The 17,053-nt window shown below is 51.4% G+C and overlaps 1 protein-coding gene across 6 annotated transcripts in view; it reads left to right on the top strand.

The window, feature by feature from the left end:
• BRD4 (bromodomain containing 4) overlaps positions 1-12,505 on the top strand; it is a 67,221-nt gene extending 54,716 nt beyond the window's left edge. For all 6 annotated transcript variants that reach the window (XM_054051761.1, XM_054051760.1, XM_054051762.1 and 3 more), the window contains 6 exons: positions 3,094-3,206; positions 3,832-3,991; positions 5,228-5,358; positions 6,126-6,337; positions 7,983-8,199; positions 12,212-12,505. In XM_054051761.1, the coding sequence (XP_053907736.1) occupies positions 3,094-3,206; positions 3,832-3,991; positions 5,228-5,358; positions 6,126-6,337; positions 7,983-8,199; positions 12,212-12,280 (902 nt within the window). In that variant the 3' untranslated portion in view covers positions 12,281-12,505. The remainder of the gene's footprint in view (positions 1-3,093; positions 3,207-3,831; positions 3,992-5,227; positions 5,359-6,125; positions 6,338-7,982; positions 8,200-12,211) is intronic.
• Positions 12,506-17,053: the final 4,548 nt, after the last annotated feature.

The following is a 17,053-nucleotide window of genomic DNA, read 5'->3' as shown; positions in this document are numbered from 1 at the left end:
GCACCGGCGGTCGGGGAGCGGAGGAGCCACCGGAGAAGCCCCGGGAGGGCTCTGTCCCGACTCGGAGCTCGAGATCTGAGGGGCTTTGAGGGTGTGAGCGGCGCAGGGGTTGGAGGAGCTCAGGGGGTCCCAGGTCGGGAGGAGCTCAGGGGTCTCTTTTGAGGGTCTTGAGGATCTCGGGGGTTGTGGATCTGGGGTTTCTGAGATCCTGGAGGAATGTGATCCCAGATCCTTGAGGAGCGTGAGCTCAGATCCTTGAGGAACGTCATCTCAGATCCTTGAGGAACGTGAGCTCAGATCCTTGAAGAACGCGAGCTCTGATTCTTGAGGAGCGTGAGCTCAGATCCTTGAGGAACGTGAGCTCTGATCCCTGAGGAACACAATCTCAGATCCTTGAGGAACGTCATCTCAGATCCTTGAGGAACGTGAGCTCAGATCCTTGAGGAACACAATCTCAGATCCTTGAGGAACGTGAGCTCTGATCCTTGAGGAACGTGAGCTCTGATCCCTGAGGAACACAATCTCAGATCCTTGAGGAACGTGAGCTCAGATCCTTGAGGAACGTCATCTCAGATCCTTGAGGAACACAATCTCAGATCCTTGAGGAACGTGAGCTCAGATCCTTGAGGAACATCATCTCAGATCCTTGAGGAACACAATCTCGGATCCTTGAGGAACGTGAGCTCTGATCCCTGAGGAACACAATCTCAGATCCTTGAGGAACGTCATCTCAGATCCTTGAGGAACGTGAGCTCTGATCCTTGAGGAACACAATCTCAGATCCTTGAGGAACGTGAGCTCTGATCTTTGAGGAACACCATCTCATCTCAGGTCCTTGAGGAATGGGAGCTCAAGTCCTTGAGGAACACAATCTCAGATCCTTGAGGAACGTGAGCTCAGATCCTTGAGGAACGTGAGCTCTGATCCTTGAGGAACACCATCTCATCTCAGGTCCTCGAGGAATGTGAGCTCAAGTCCTTGAGGAACACAATCTCAGATCCTTCAGGAACGTGATCCCAAATCCTTGAGGAACGTCATTTCAAATCCTTGAAGAACATGATCTCAGATGCTTGAGGAAAGTTGTCTCAAATCCTTGAGGAACGTGAGCTCTGATCTTTGAGGAACTTGAGCTCTGATTCTTGAGGAACGCAATCTCAGATCCTTCAGGAGCGTGATCCCAAATCCTTGAGGAACGTCATCTCAGATCCTTGAGGAACGTGATCCCAAATCCTTGAGGAACGTGGTCTCAAATCCTTGAGGAACATGAGCTCTGATCCTTGTGGAATGTGATCTCAGATCTTTGAGGAACATTATCTCAGATCCTTGAGGAACATGATCCCAAATCCTTGAGGAACGTGGTCTCAGATCCTTGAGGAAAGTCATCTCAAATCCTTCAGGAATGTCGTCTCAGGTCCTTGAGGAACGTGATCCCAGATCCTCAAGGAACACAATCTTAGATCCTTGAGGAACGTGATCCCAAATCCTTGAGGAACACCATCTCATCTCAGATCCTGGAGGGACGTGATCCCAAATCCTTGAGGAACACCATCTCATCTCAGATCCTGGAGGGACGTGAGCTCTGATCCTTGTGGAATGTGATCTCAGATCTTTGAGGAACATTATCTCAGATCTTTAAGGAACGTGATCCCAAATCCTTGAGGAACGTGGTCTCAAGTCCTTGAGGAATACGATCTCAGATCTTTGAGGAACACGGTCTCAGATCTTTGAGGCAGATCTCTCCGGCAGCGCCGTGTACAACTTCTGCCGTTCAGGGAGGTCTTCTCCTGCCCTTTGTTGGCCACGTGCTTCCCTGGAGGTGACCTCATCAGGTCTCACTTCCCATAGTCCTCCTCCTCCACCGTGTGGGTGGAACAGTCCCCTCAGATGAGGAACTTTGAGGAACTCCCAAGTTTTGAGGACGTTGGGGACCTCGTTTTTGAGGATCTTGAAGATCTCAAGAATTTGTGGATGTGGAGTTGATCAAATCTTGGAGAAACCCCATCTCAGGTCTTTGAGGAACTCAAGAACTCCCAAGTTTTGAGGATCTCAGGAACCTCATTTCTGAGGATCTTGAAGGTCTCGAGAATTTATGGATGTGGAGTTGATCAAATCTTGGAGGACCCCCATCTCAGGTCTTTGAGGGACCCGAGAGCTCCAAGTTTTGAGGGTCTCGGGAACTTCATTTCTGAGGATCTTGAAGGTCTCAAGGATTTGTGGATCTGGAGTTGATCAAATCTTGGAGGAACCCCATCTCAGATCTTTGAGGAACTCAAGAGCTCCAAGTTTTGAGGGTCTCGGGAACCTCATTTTGGAGGATCTTGAAGATCTCAAGAATTTATGGATCCGGAGTTGATCAAATCTTGGAGGAACCCCATCTCAGGTCTTTGAGGGACCCGAGAACTGCAGGTTTTGAGGGTCTCAAGAACCTCATTTTTGAGGATCTTGAAGATCTCAAGAATTTATGGATCCGGAGTTTCTCAAATCTTGGAGGACCCCCATCTCAGGTCTTTGAGGAACCCGAGAGCTCCAAGTTTTGAGGGTCTCGGGAACTTCATTTCTGAGGATCTTGAAGATCTCAAGGATTTTTGGATCTGGAGTTCATCAAATCTTGGAGGAACCCATCTCAGATCTTTGAGAAACTCAAGAACTCCAAGTTTTGAGGATCTCGGGAACCTCATTTCTGAGGATCTTGAAGATCTCAAGAATTTATGGATCCGGAGTTTCTCAAATCTTGGAGAACCCCATCTCCAATCGTAGAGGAACCCAAGAACAGCAGATTTTGCAGCTTTCAAAGCCCTCATTTTGGTGGAGCTGCTCCACCCCAACTCGTCTTTCCGGACAGAACCATTGCTGAACCCTGAGAAGACAAAGCAGAAGGGGATTGAGTTTATGGGGAACCACCACAAACGGCGACAGGAAAAAACCAACCGTTTTCCTCAGGAGCAGAAGATGCTCCGGAGCTTTTGTGACTTCCGGTTGAGCCGTTTGGGTGGTGGGGAACGGTCTTGACGTGCGCCGAGGGCTTTGTTGGGGGTTGCTTTGGCGTTGCCGGTGCTGCCGACGGTTCACTGATCGCTGCCAACCTGTTCGCAGGTCACTTGAGGGAAGCCCCTTCCCCTCTCATGATGCATTCCCCACAGATGCCGCAGTTCCAGGCTTTGGTCCATCAGTCGCCACCTCAACAATCTCTCCAGCCAAAAAAACAGGTAAAAAAGGGGGAAAGGTCCCACCTCGGCGCTCGGTCCCACCCGCCGGGGCCCGGCGTCTTCCACCGCCGTAGGAGAAGGCAACAGCAAAGCCTCGTTGGCCAACGGTTGACGTGAGGAGTTGGGTTGAAGCCCCGTTGGCCAACGGTTGACATGAGGAGTTGAGTTGAAGCCCCGTTGGCCAACGGTTGATGTGAGGAGTTGAGTTGAAGCCCCGTTGGCCAACGGTTGATGTGAGGAGTTGAGTTGAAGCCCCGTTGGCCAACGGTTGACGTGAGGAGTTGAGTTGAAGCCCCGTTGGCCAACGGTTGATGTGAGGGGTTGAGTTGAAGCCCCGTTGGCCAACGGTTGATGTGAGGAGTTGAGTTGAAGCCCCGTTGGTCAACGGTTGACGTGAGGAGTTGAATTGAAGCCCCGTTGGTCAACGGTTGACGTGAGGAGTTGAGTTGAAGCCCCGTTGGCCAACGGTTGATGGGAGGAGTTGAGTTGAAGCCCCGTTGGCCAACGGTTGACGTGAGGAGTTGAGTTGAAGCCCCGTTGGCCAACGGTTGACGTGGGGAGTTGGAGGTGGGGGTTGGATGAGGGCATCTCCCCCCAGTTCCTCACCACGAGGTTCCCACCGCAGGAGATGAGAGCCGCCTCCGTCGTCCAATCGCAGCCGCTGGTGGGGAAGGAGGAGAAGATGCATTCGCCCGTCATCCGCAACGAGACCTTCAGCCCTCCGCTGCGACAGGAGCCACCGAAGCACCAGGAGAACATCAAAGCCCCCGCGCACATCCCCCAGAGTGAGTCCATCACCGCGTGGACACCACCGCTCCCAGTTTGGGTGGTGGGAACTCCATCACTCCCAGTTTGGGTGGTGGGACCCCATCACTCCCAGTTTGGGTGGTGGGATCCCATCACTCCCAGTTTGGATGGTGGGACCCCATCGCTCCCAGTTTGGATGGTGGGACCTCCATCACTCCCAGTTTGGGTGGTGGGACCCCATCACTCCCAGTTTGGGTGGTGGGACCCCATCACTCCCAGTTTGGGTGGTGGGACCCCATTGCTCCCAGTTTGGGCGGTGGGACCCCATCACTCCCAGTTTGGGTGGTGGGACCCCATCGCTCCCAGTTTGGGTGGTGGGACCCCATCGCTCCCAGTTTGGGTGGTGGGACCCCATCGCTCCCAGTTTGGATGGTGGGACCCCATCGCTCCCAGTTTGGGTGGTGGGACCCCATCGCTCCCAGTTTGGATGGTGGGACCCCATCGCTCCCAGTTTGGATGGTGGGACCCCATCACTCCCAGTTTGGGTGGTGGGACCTCCGTCACTCCCAGTTTGGATGGTGGGACCCCATCACTCCCAGTTTGGGTGGTGGGACCTCCATCACTCCCAGTTTGGGTGGTGGGACCCCATCGCTCCCAGTTTGGATGGTGGGACCTCCATCACTCCCAGTTTGGATGGTGGGATCCCATCACTCCCAGTTTGGATGGTGGGATCCCATCACTCCCAGTTTGGATGGTGGGACCCCATCACTCCCAGTTTGGGTGGTGGGACCCCCATCGCTCCCAGTTTGGGTGGTGGGACCTCCATCACTCCCAGTTTGGGTGGTGGGACCTCCAGCGCTCCCAGTTTGGGCGGTGGGACCCCATCGCTCCCAGTTTGGATGGTGGGACCCCATCGCTCCCAGTTTGGATGGTGGGACCCCATCAAGTGGTTCCCGTCCCAATAACTGAGACTCCATCATCTCCCAGTTCTGATGGTGGAACCTCATTGTTCTTCCCATCATCTCCCAATTTCGATGGTGGGACCCCATCAGGTGGTTCCCGTCCCAATGACTGAGACTCCATCATCTCCCAGTTCCGATGGTGGGATCTCATTGTTCCTCCCATCATCTCTCAGTTCCGATGGTGGAACCCCATCCTTCCTGAGTCCCCCATCTCCCTGGGTCCTTGTGGTGGGACTCCATCAGGTGGTTCCCCATCCCCACGTGGCTCCCAGGAGCCCCTTCTCCTCGTTGATGGGCGCCTCTGCTTTCCAGGGACGGAGATGAAGCCCATGGAGGGAGGACGTCCGGTGATCAGACCCCCCGAGCAGAACCCCCCACCGCCCGGCGTCCAGGAGAAAGAGCGGCAGAAACAGGAGCCCAAAACCCCCGTTGCCCCAAAAAAGGTAACGCCGTTTGGAGAAACGGAGAAGAAACCTCCTCAAAGGTAGAATTTCATCTCCTGGAACGGTGGTGGCCACCAGAATCTTGAGGGACGGCCAAAGTTTGGTGCTTTCCACCTTCAAATTAACCATTTGGAGGTGGAAAGTGACCTCCAAGAAGGTTGGAGAGGTGGAGGTAGGATCCAGAGCGAGTGGAATGGCTTCCGGAGGGGCCGGGAGAAGCTCCAGAGCTCAGGAGAACCTCAGGAGGAGGTTCTATAAGGTCCTTCATGTAAGGTCGGCGTTGGCGCCGGTCTGAGGGCCAAAAGAATGGAGAAGGAGCTCCATGGGGAGGGGTTGGGTGGGTGGAGAGCCAGAGAGGAGCGTCCACGGAGATGATCGAAGAGCTGGAGCGCCTCTCCTGCCGGAGAGTTGGGATCGTCCAACCTGGAGAAGGCTCCGGGAGACCTTCCTGGGGCTCTTCCGTCTGGAAAGAGGGGCTCAGAAGAAAGACGGAGAAAGACTTTTGGCCAAAATTTGTAGGACAACGGTTTGGGACGGGAAGGGGTGGGTTTAGGTTGAACCTCAGGAGAAGTCCATTGCGACCCAAAGCATCCCCAGATCTGGAGTTTGGGTGGAGGACGAGAGGTCCTGGAGGAGCCACTCCTGGAATTCCAACTTTGGGGGAGGAGGTGGTGCCCGTGGTGGCTCCACCGCTTCCTGTGGAACATCTGAGTGTCTCCATGGGCTTCTCCTCCCCAACGCGGCTCTTCCCGTCCTTCTCTCCGTAGGACCTGAAGATCAAGAACATGGGTTCCTGGGCGAGTTTGGTCCAGAAACATCCCACCACTCCGTCGTCCACGGCCAAATCGTCCAGCGACAGCTTTGAGCAGTTCAAGAGGGCGGCGCGGGAGAAGGAGGAGCGCGAGAAGGCCCTGAAGGCGCAGGCGGAGCAGGTGGAGAGGGAGAAGGAGCGCCTGAGGCGGGAGCAGGAGAGGATGAGGTGAGGCCACCACCGCCAACGCTCCGCCCATCCACGGGGAGGGGGGAATCCAGACTCTGGGTTTGATCCAGGTGGATCCACGGTGGGATTCGGACTCTTGGTTTGATCCAGGTGGATCCACGGTGGGATTCGGACTCTTGGTTTGATCCAGGTGGATCCATGGTGGGATCCAAACTCTTGGTTTGATCCTGGTGGATCCACGGTGGGATTTGGACTCCTGGTTTGATCCAGGTGGATCCACGGTGGGATTCCATCTCTTGGTTTGATCCAGGTGGATCCATGGTGGGATCCAGACCCATAGTACAATCCAGGTGGATCCACGGTCGGATCCAGACTCATGGTACGATCCGGGTGGATCCGTGGTGGGATCCAAACTCTTGGTTTCATCCAGATGGATCCATGGTGGGGATCTCATCTCGTGCTGTGATCCAGGTGGATCCATGGTGGGTTCCAAACTCATCGTGTGTTCCATGTCAATCAGATCCATGGAGAGACCGGGATCGGCTCTCGTGGCACAAATCCACTCCATGGCCTAAATCCATGGCTTCCGATGGATCCCATCTGGTGCCATGAATCCAATCTGGTGCCACGAATCGGATCCGGTGCTACAAATCGGAGCTCGTGGTACAAATCCAACCTTAGGGCACAACTCCGATCTGATCCGATATGGCGGCACCGATCTGATCTGGTGGCACAAATCCAATCCGGTGCCGTGAACCTGATTTGATGACACCAATCCGATCTGGTGACACCAATCGGATCTGGTGCCGTGAACCCAATTTGGTGGTTCAAACCCGATCTGGTGGCACCAATCCAATATGGTGGTACAAATCCAATATGGTGCTGTGAACCCGATTTGGTGACGCCAATCCAATATGGTGGCACCAATCCAATATGGTGGCACCAATCCAATCTGGTGGCACCAATCCAACATGGTGACACCAATCCAATATGGTGGCACCAATCCAATATGGTGGCACCAATCCAATATGGTGACACCAATCCAATATGGTGGCACCAATCCAATCTGGTGACACCAATCCAATCTGGTGGCACCAATCCAATATGGTGACACCAATCCAATCTGGTGGCACCAATCCAATATGGTGACACCAATCCAACGTGGTGACACCAATCCAATCTGGTGACACCAATCCAATATGGTGGCACCAATCCAACATGGTGACACCAATCCAATCTGGTGACACCAATCCCATCTGTTGCCGTGAACCCGATTTGGTGACACCAATCCAATGTGGTGACACCAATCCAATCTGGTGGCACCAATCCAATATGGTGGCACCAATGTGATCTGTTGCCATGAACCCAATCTGGTGACACCAATCCCATCTGTTGCCGTGAACCCGATTTGGTGACACCAATCCAATCTGGTGGCACCAATCCAATATGGTGACACCAATCCAATATTGTGCTGTGAATCCAATATGGTGGCACCAATCCAATCTGGTGGCACCAATCCAATCTGTTGCCGTGAACCCGATTTGGTGACACCAATCCATGTGGTGACCCCATCCTGATCTGTTGGCGCGATCCCATCTCTCGGCCCAACCCAACCCCGTTCATTCTCGCCGCCGTTCCGGGCGGGATCCGTGGCGGTGACGGCGCGTGCCGGTGGCTTTGGCAGGAGCCGGGAGGACGAGGAGGCGCTGGAGGCGGCGCGCCGCGTGCACGAGGAGGTTCGGCGGCGTCAGGAGCAGCAGCAGCAGCAACAGGCGGCGGCGGCGGCGGCGGCGGCGGCACCGCAAGCGCAGAGCTCCCAACCTCAGGCGTCCCAATCCATGTTGGATCAGCAGCGGGAGATGGCCCGGAAGCGGGAGCAGGAGCGGAGGCGCCGGGAAGCGGTGAGGGACTGAACCGCGACGGGGGAAGAATCCCACCGGCATGGGGAGAATTCCACTCCAAATGGGGGAAATTCCACTCGGGATGGGGGAATTCCACTCGGGAAGGGGGAAATTCCACTCGGGATGGGGGAAATTCCACTCGAAATGGGGAAATTCCACTCGAAATGGGGGAAATTCTACTCGAAATGGGGGAAATTCTACTCGAAATGGGGGAATTCCACTTGGGATGGGGAAATTCCACTCGGGAAGGGGGGAATTCCACTCGGGAAGGGGGGAATTCCACTCGAAATGGGGAAATTCCACTCGAGATGGGGGAATTCCACTCGGGAAGGGGGAAATTCCACTCGAAATGGGGGAAATTCCACTCGGGATGGAGGGAATTCCACTCGGGATGGGGGAATTCCACTCGAAATGGGGGAAATTCCACTCGGGATGGAGGGAATTCCACTCGGGATGGGGGAATTCCACTCGAAATGGGGGAAATTCCACTCGAAATGGGGGAATTCCACTCGGGAAGGGGGAAATTCCACTCGAGATGGGGGAAATTCCACTCAGGAAGGGGGGAATTCCACTCGGGATGGTGGAATTCCACTCGAAATGGGGGAAATTCCACTCAAAATGGGGGAAACTCCACTCGGGATGGGGGAATTCCACTCGAAATGGGGGAAATTCCACTCAAAATGGGGGAAACTCCACTCAGGATGGGGAAATTCCACTCGAAATGGGGGAAATTCCACTCGAGAAGGGGGGAATTCCACTCGGGATGGGGGAAATTCCACTCGAAATGGGGGAAATTTCACTCGAAATGGGGGAATTCCACTCGAGATGGGGGAAATTCCACTCAGGAAGGGGGGAATTCCACTTGAAATGGGGGAAATTCCACTCGAAATGGGGGAATTCCACTCGGGAAGGGGGGAATTCCACTCGAAATGGGGGGAATTCCACTCGGGATGGGGGAAATTCCACTCGAAATGGGGGAAATTCCACTCGAAATGGGGAAATTCCACTCGGGATGGGGGAAATTCCACTCGGGAAGGGGGAAATTCCACTCGAAATGGGGGAAATTCCACTCGGGAAGGGGGAAATTCCACTCGAAATGGGGGGAATTCCACTCGGGATGGGGAAATTCCACTCGAAATGGGGGAAATTCCACTCGAAATGGGGAAATTCCACTCGGGATGGGGGAAATTCCACTCGGGAAGGGGGAAATTCCACTCGAAATGGGGGAAATTCCACTCGAAATGGGGGAATTCCACTCGAAATGGGGGAAATTCCACTCGGGATGGGGAAATTCCACTCGAAATGGGGGAAATTCCACGCGAAATGGGGGAAATTCCACTCAGGATGGGGGAAATTCCACTCGAAATGGGGGAAATTCCACTCGGGATGGGGGAAATTCCACTCGAAATGGGGAAATTCCACTCGAAATGGGGGAATTCCACTTGGGATGGGGAAATTCCACTCGGGAAGGGGGGAATTCCACTCGGGAAGGGGGGAATTCCACTCGAAATGGGGAAATTCCACTCGAGATGGGGGAATTCCACTCGGGAAGGGGGAAATTCCACTCGAGATGGGGGAAATTCCACTCAGGAAGGGGGGAATTCCACTCAAAATGGGGGAATTCCACTCGGGAAGGGGGGAATTCCACTCGAAATGGGGGAAATTCCACTCGAAATGGGGGAATTCCACTCGAAATGGGGGAAATTCCACTCGGGAAGGGAGGAATTCCACTCGAAATGGGGGAATTCCACTCGAAATGGGGGAAATTTCACTCAAAATGGGGGAAATTCCACTCGGGATGGGGGAATTCCACTCGGGATGGGGGAAATTCCACTCGGGAAGGGGGGAATTCCACTCGAAATGGGGGAAATTCTACTCGAAATGGGGGAATTCCACTTGGGATGGGGAAATTCCACTCGGGAAGGGGGAAATTCCACTCGAAATGGGGAAATTCCACTCGAGATGGGGAAATTCCACTCGGGAAGGGGGAAATTCCACTCGAGATGGGGGAAATTCCACTCAGGAAGGGGGGAATTCCACTCGAAATGGGGGAATTCCACTCGGGAAGGGGGGAATTACACTCAGGAAGGGGGAAATTCCACTCGAAATGGGGGAAATTCCACTCGAAATGGGGGGAATTACACTCGAAATGGCGGAAATTCCACTCGAAATGGGGGAAATTCCACTCGAAATGGCGGAAATTCCACTCGAAATGGCGGAAATTCCACTCGAAATGGGGGAAATTCCACTCGAAATGGGGGAATTCCACTCGGGATGGAGGGAATTCCACTCGAAATGGGGGAAATTCCACTCGAAATGGGGGAATTCCACTCGGGATGGGGGAAATTCCACTCGGGATGGAGGGAATTCCACTCGAAATGGGGGAAATTCCACTCGGGATGGGGGAAATTACACTCAGGAAGGGGGAAATTCCACTTGAAATGGGGGAAATTCCACTCAGGAAGGGGGGAATTCCACTCGAAATGGGGGAATTCCACTCGGGAAGGGGGGAATTACACTCAGGAAGGGGGAAATTCCACTCGAAATGGGGGAAATTCCACTCGAAATGGGGGGAATTACACTCAGGAAGGGGGGAATTCCACTCGGGATGGGGGAATTCCACTCGAAATGGGGGAAATTCCACTCAAAATGGGGGAAACTCCACTCGGGATGGGGGAATTCCACTCGAGATGGGGGAAATTCCACTCAGGAAGGGGGGAATTCCACTCGAAATGGGGGAATTCCACTCGAAATGGGGGAAATTCCACTCGAAATGGCGGAAATTCCACTCGGGATGGGGAAATTCCACTCGAAATGGGGGAAATTCCACTCGAAATGGCGGAAATTCCACTCGGGATGGGGAAATTCCACTCGAAATGGGGGAAATTCCACTCGGGATGGAGGGATTTCCACTCGGGATGGGGGAAATTCCACTCGAAATGGGGAAAATGGCACTCGGGATGATGAAAATTCCACTCGGGATGGTGAAAACCTCCCTGGGATGGAAAAAAGTTCCACGGGAAATGTGAAAATTCCACTGGGGAGGATGAAAACCTCCCTGGGATGGAAAAAAATTCCACGGGAAATGCGAAAATTCCAGTAGGGTGAAGGAAATTCCACTAAGGATGGTGAAAATTCCACTGGGATGGAGAACATCCCACTGGGATGGAAGAAATCCCAGTGGGATGGTGAAAATTCCACAGGATGAGTGAAAATCCCACTGGGATGGAGGAAATTCCACTGGGGAGGGTGAAAATCCCACTGGGATGGAGAAAACCCTCGGAGGCGCCAAAAAATCTGTGACGACACCAAAAAAAATCCATGGGATGACCAAAAATTCCCAAGAAGGCGCGAAAAAAATCTTGGGAATGCCCAAAAATCCCTAGAAATGCCAAAAAATATCCAAAATAAATCTTGGGAATGCCAAAAAATCCCTAAAAATGCCAAAAAATACTTAATTATCCCCAAAATAAATCTTGGGAATGCATAAAAATCCCTAGAAATGCCAAAAAATATTTAATTATCCCCAAAATAAATCTTGGGAATGCATAAAAATCCCTAGAAATGCCAAAAAATACGTAATTATCCCCAAAATAAATTTTGGGAATGCCCAAAAATCCATAGAAATGCTAAAAAATATCCAAAATAAATCTTTGGAATGCCCAAAAATCCCTAGAAATTCCAAAAAAAGCCTAATTATCCCCCAAATAAATCTTGGGAATGCCCAAAATCCCTAGAAACGCCAAAAAATATCCAAAATAAATCTTGGGAATGCCAAAAAATCTCTAAAAACGCCAAAAAAACCGTAATTATCCCCAAAATAAATCTTGGGAATGCCCCAAAAATCCCTGTGGACGGTGGATTTTGAAGAAAAACGCCAGGAATGGCCCCGGAAAACCACTGGAATGGGGAAAAAAAGGGGAAAAGGAGCCCAAAAATGTCGGGATGGGAACATAGAATGTTCCCATCAAATTCCAAGGCAAATCACGGCCTTTTCCTCTTCTTTCCGTAGATGGCGGCGACGATCGACATGAATTTCCAGAGCGATTTGCTGGCGATTTTTGAGGAGAACCTCTTCTGACGGCTCCGGAGGGATTTGGGGCCGATTCCGCGGGATTTGGAGCCGATTCTGCGGGATTTGGGGCCCATTCCGTGGGGTTCGGGGCTGTTTCCGCGGGATTTCGGGGGGTCGATCCCGTGGGATTTGGAGCCGTTCCCGCTTGGACTCCGAAGTACCACAAAATTTCTCCTTTCTTTCCCTTTTCCCAGCGGAAAAAAATGAAAAAACAAAACAAAAACCAACAAAACAAAAAAAAAAAAAAAAGGAAAAAAAAATAGAAGCTTTGGACTCTCCGTTAAGTGTTAAATTTCCGGGATGGGCATCGCCCCGCATGGAATTCTGGGTTTTTCCTTGGGTTTTTTTTCCTCTTTTTTTTTTTTTTCCCCCTCTTTTCACACCATTAAATACAAAAAAAAAAAAAAAACAGGAAAAAGAATGAAAAATTCCAATTTTTGTGGGAATTTCCCTGCGGCGCCGGCGGGAAGGAGCCCCTCCCAACCCCTCAGGCGGTGGTTTTTTCTCCTCTTTTTTCCCCACCAGTTCGGTTTTTTGGTTTTTTTTTTTGGCGATGAAAAAAACGGCTCCGGAAAAATCCCGGGAAAAGGGGTATTTTGGGGGGAAAATGGCGGGAAATGGGGGCGCTGAGGGGACGCGGAGCCGCCGCGGGGGGAGCACTCTTTTTGCCCACTTTTTAAAGGTTTTGTAATTCATTTTTAAGGGGTTTTTTTTGGGGTTTTTTTTTGTTTTTAATTATTTCACCCTTTCCCCTTCGTTTTTCTCCAATTTTAATTCTTTTCCCCCATTTTTTCTTTCCTTTTCCTCAGTTTCACTCTTTTTTCCTTTTTCTCTTTTCCTCCTTTTTCTCTTTTCCGTTTTTCTTTTCCTTTTTCTCTTTTCCTTTTTCTCTTTTCCTTTTTCTTTCCTTTATTCTCTTTTCCTCCTTTTTTCTCTTCTTCCCCTTTTCCTTTTTCCCCTTTTTACTTTGCTTTCCTCCTTTTTCTCATTTTTTGCTCTTTTTCCCTCTTTTCCTCCATTTTTCCTTTTTTACTCTTCTTCTCTCTTTTTCTCCCGATTTTTTCTTTTCCCCCTTTCTTTCCCTTTTTTTATTCCTTTTATCTCCTTTTCCCCCTCTCCCTTTTCTATTTTTCTCTTTTTTTCCTGTTTTGTCCCTTTTTCCTTCTCCTCTTCTATAGTTTTTTCTCCTTTTCCCCTCCTTTCTGTTATTTTTTCTCTATTTCAAGTTTTCCTTTTTTATTGTTTTTTCCTCTTTTTTCCTCTCTTTTCCCTCTTTTATTATTTTTTCTCTTTTTTCCCCTTCTTTTCCCTTTTCCTTTTATTTTTATATTTCCTTTTATTTTTTCCTTTTTTCCCTTTTTTCTTTATTTTTTTCCTGTCTTTTCCCTCTTCTCTTTTCCCTCTTTTCCATTTTTATTTTTGCGCTTTTTTCCCCCATCTTTTCCCTTTTTTGTTATTTTTTTCTCTTTTTTTTCCTGTTTTCCTCTCTTTTTTTCCTTTTCTCTTCTTTTTCTCCCCTCTTCCCCCCCTCCACCCCCCTTTTTTCCCCCTCTTTTCCCGCAGCAGCCGCCGGTTCCCGATTTTTTTACTGTTTTTCCCCCCATTTCCAGGTTGATTTTTACTCCCCGGAGCCGGGGGCGCCCCTTCCTACCCCCTTGGTTATTATTATTATTATTAATTATTCCGGTTCCGTTCCCAGTCGGTGCCATAAAGCGCCGGAGCCGGCCCAGCCCCGCGGGCTCCGCGCCCTCTGGAATAAACGCAGCTCTTTTGGTTTTGTACAAAACCGCTCGGTTTCGCCCCAATTCTTTAACCGCCCCCCTCCGAGCGATAGGGGGGGGGGAACGGGGAGGGGGAGGAGGGGGGCGTCAGCCCCAAAACTGCCCCATCTGAAGGGAAACCCCTTCAAAATTCCGAATCCTCAGAATTTAACAGGAAATCTGAAAAATTTGAAAATTACAATGGAAAAGAGAGCGTTTTCAAATTTCAACGTGAAATTTCCACGTTGACGCTCGAAAATGTCATTACTTTATACGAATAATATTAAAGGATAAATGTATATATATTAAACCCCAACATTAAAAAGTGCCATTCGAATAGATTAGAATATAATATTAAAATATAGTGTTAGGGTATAATATTTAAATAGAATATTAAGGTTTATTAAAATATAATATTACGGTGTAATATTAAAGTACAGTAATAAGAGAATATTAAAATGATATCTTAAGATATAATAACATCTATTAAATTACATTATTATAACATCTATTAAATTACATTATTATAACATCTATTAAATTACATTATAATAACATCTATTAAATTACATTATAATATCTATTAAATGACATTGAAAACTAAATTTTTCTTCATAATGTCAAATCTCGTTTTAATTTTCAAATTGGCCGTGAAATTCGTTGGAAAATTGAGCACAAAACGTTGGATTTGCCGCTGAGCAATCGTTTGAAAACGGGATTTGAACTCTCCAATTGGAAAATTTCACTTTTTCAGCCTGAAGGGTTTCCGGTGGAAGTTTTAAAGCGATGGATTTGTGGGTTCGAGTTTGTAAAAAAAATTTGGGTTTAAATTTGGAATTCCTGGACGCTGCCAAATGGGAAATTTTTGATTTTTCTGCTTTGGAGGCGGAAAAATGAAAAGAAAAAAAAAAGGGGAGCACAAAAATTGAGGCAAAAGGAAAAAAAAAAGGAAAAGTGACAACAGAGGACAGAAAAAAGGGGGAAAAAAGGAGAAGAAAGGTGAAAAAAAAGGCAAATAAGGGCAGAAAAAGAGATTAAAAGGGGAATAAAAATTTAAAAAGGGGGGAAAGGGCCCTAAAAAGGTGCAAAAAAAGAGGCAAAGGAAGGGCGGAAAAGCAGTAAAGGAAAATAAAGAAGAAAAAAGGAGCAGAAAGGCAAAAAGGGTAAAAAAAGTCGATAAAAACAGAAAGTTAAAAAAGGGGGAAAGGGTAGAAAAGGGAGTGGGGACAGGAAAAAAAGGTCAAAAAAGGGTAGAAAAGGAGAGAAAGGGGGAAACGGCAAAGAAAGGGGGAAAGGGGATAAAAAAAGGCAAAAAATGAGGGAAAAAAGGTAATAAAAGAGGAAAAAAAGGCAAAAAATGGGAAAAAAAGGCAAAAAATGGGAAAAAAAGGTAAAATCGGGGATAAAAAGGCGGGGAAAAAACAGTAAAAAAAGGGGGAAAGCGCAGCAAACGAAAAGGGCAAAAGCCTTCAAAAAAAAGCGGAAAGACAAAGAGGGAAAAAAAGCCCCAAAACGGCAAAATTGGTCCAAATGGCCCCAAAATGCCTCCTCCGCTCCCCGTCACGTGACACCCCTCATCACATGACCCCCCAATAGCGAGCGCTCCGCCCCTCGCGTTCCCGTTGGTTCCCGCCCTCCCGTACCCTCGACCCGCCACGATGAGGCCACGCCCATCTCTTCTCTGGCCACGCCCCCTCGCTGAGTCTCGCGTTACAGTGCCTTCCCCCTCCACGGTCTCTGGTCACGCCCCCTCCCCTCTGGTCACGCCCCCTCTGGTCACGCCCCCTCTGGCCACGCCCACCCCCGGTGGCTCCGGCGCCGGAAGCAGCGGGGCGAGGTGCCGGGGGGGGGTGACGAGGGGGGACACGGGGACCCCTCGTGTCGTGACATGTCGGGGGCGGAGAGAGGGGGAGGACACATCAGCCCTGAAGGGACATAGACAGTTTGAGGTGGCACCTCCGGGGGGGGGGGAGGGGGACGGGGAGGGGGACAGCAGCTCCGGGTCACCCCGGGGACAGAGACACCCCCATGGTGGCATCCCCGGGGGACAGGGACACCCCGGGACAGGGACACACCGGGACAGGGACACCCCGGGGCGGCACACCCGGGGGACAAGGACACACTGGGACAGGGACATCCCATGGTGGGACACGTGGGTGACAGGGACTCTACAGGGACCCAGGGCATTCTGGGGGGCTCCTGGGGCTCTCTACGGGGCCCCAGGGGATTCTGGGAAGCTCCTGGGGCTCTACACAGTGCCCCAGAGGATTCTGGGAGGCTCCTGGGGCTCTCTACGTAGCCCCAGGGCATTCTGGGAGGCTCCTGGGTCTCTCTACAGGGGCCCAGGGCATTCTGGGAGCCTCCTGGGGCTCTCTACAGGGCCCCAGGGCATTCTGGGAGCCTCCTGGGGCTCTCTACAGGGCCCCAGGGCATTCTGGGAGGCTCCTGGGGCTCTCTACAGGGCCCCAGGGGATTCTGGGAGGCTCCAGGGGCTCTCTACGGGGCCCCAGGGGATTCTGGGAGGCTCTCTACGGGGCCCCAGGGGATTCTGGGAGGCTCCTGGGGCTCCCTACGGGGCCCCAGGGCATTCTGGGAGGCTCCAGGGGCTCTCTACAGGGCCCCAGGGCATTCTGGGAGGCTCCTGGAGCTCTCTACAGGGCCCCAGGGCATTCTGGGAGGTTCCCGGGGCTCTCTACAGGGCCCCAGGGCATTCTGGGAGGCTCCTGGGGCTCTCTACTGGGCCCCAGGGCATTCTGGGAGGGTCCTGGGTCTCTCTACAGGGCCCCACGGCATTCTGGGAGGCTCCTGGGGCTCTGTACAGGGCCCCAGGGGATTCTGGGAGGCTCCTGGGAAACTCTACAGTACCCCAGAGCATTCTGGGAGCCTCCTGGGGCTCTCTACATGGCCCCAGGGCATTCTGGGAGGCTCCTGGTGCTCTCTACGGGGCCCCAGGGGATTCTGGGAGGCTCCTGGGGCTCTGTACAGGGCCCCAGGGCATTCTGGGAGGCTCCTGGGGCTC

The sequence above is a fragment of the Cuculus canorus genome, chromosome 30 (genome assembly GCF_017976375.1).
Source record: "Cuculus canorus isolate bCucCan1 chromosome 30, bCucCan1.pri, whole genome shotgun sequence".
NCBI lineage: Eukaryota > Metazoa > Chordata > Aves > Cuculiformes > Cuculidae > Cuculus > Cuculus canorus.
This window is presented reverse-complemented; position numbering and strand designations above follow the sequence as displayed.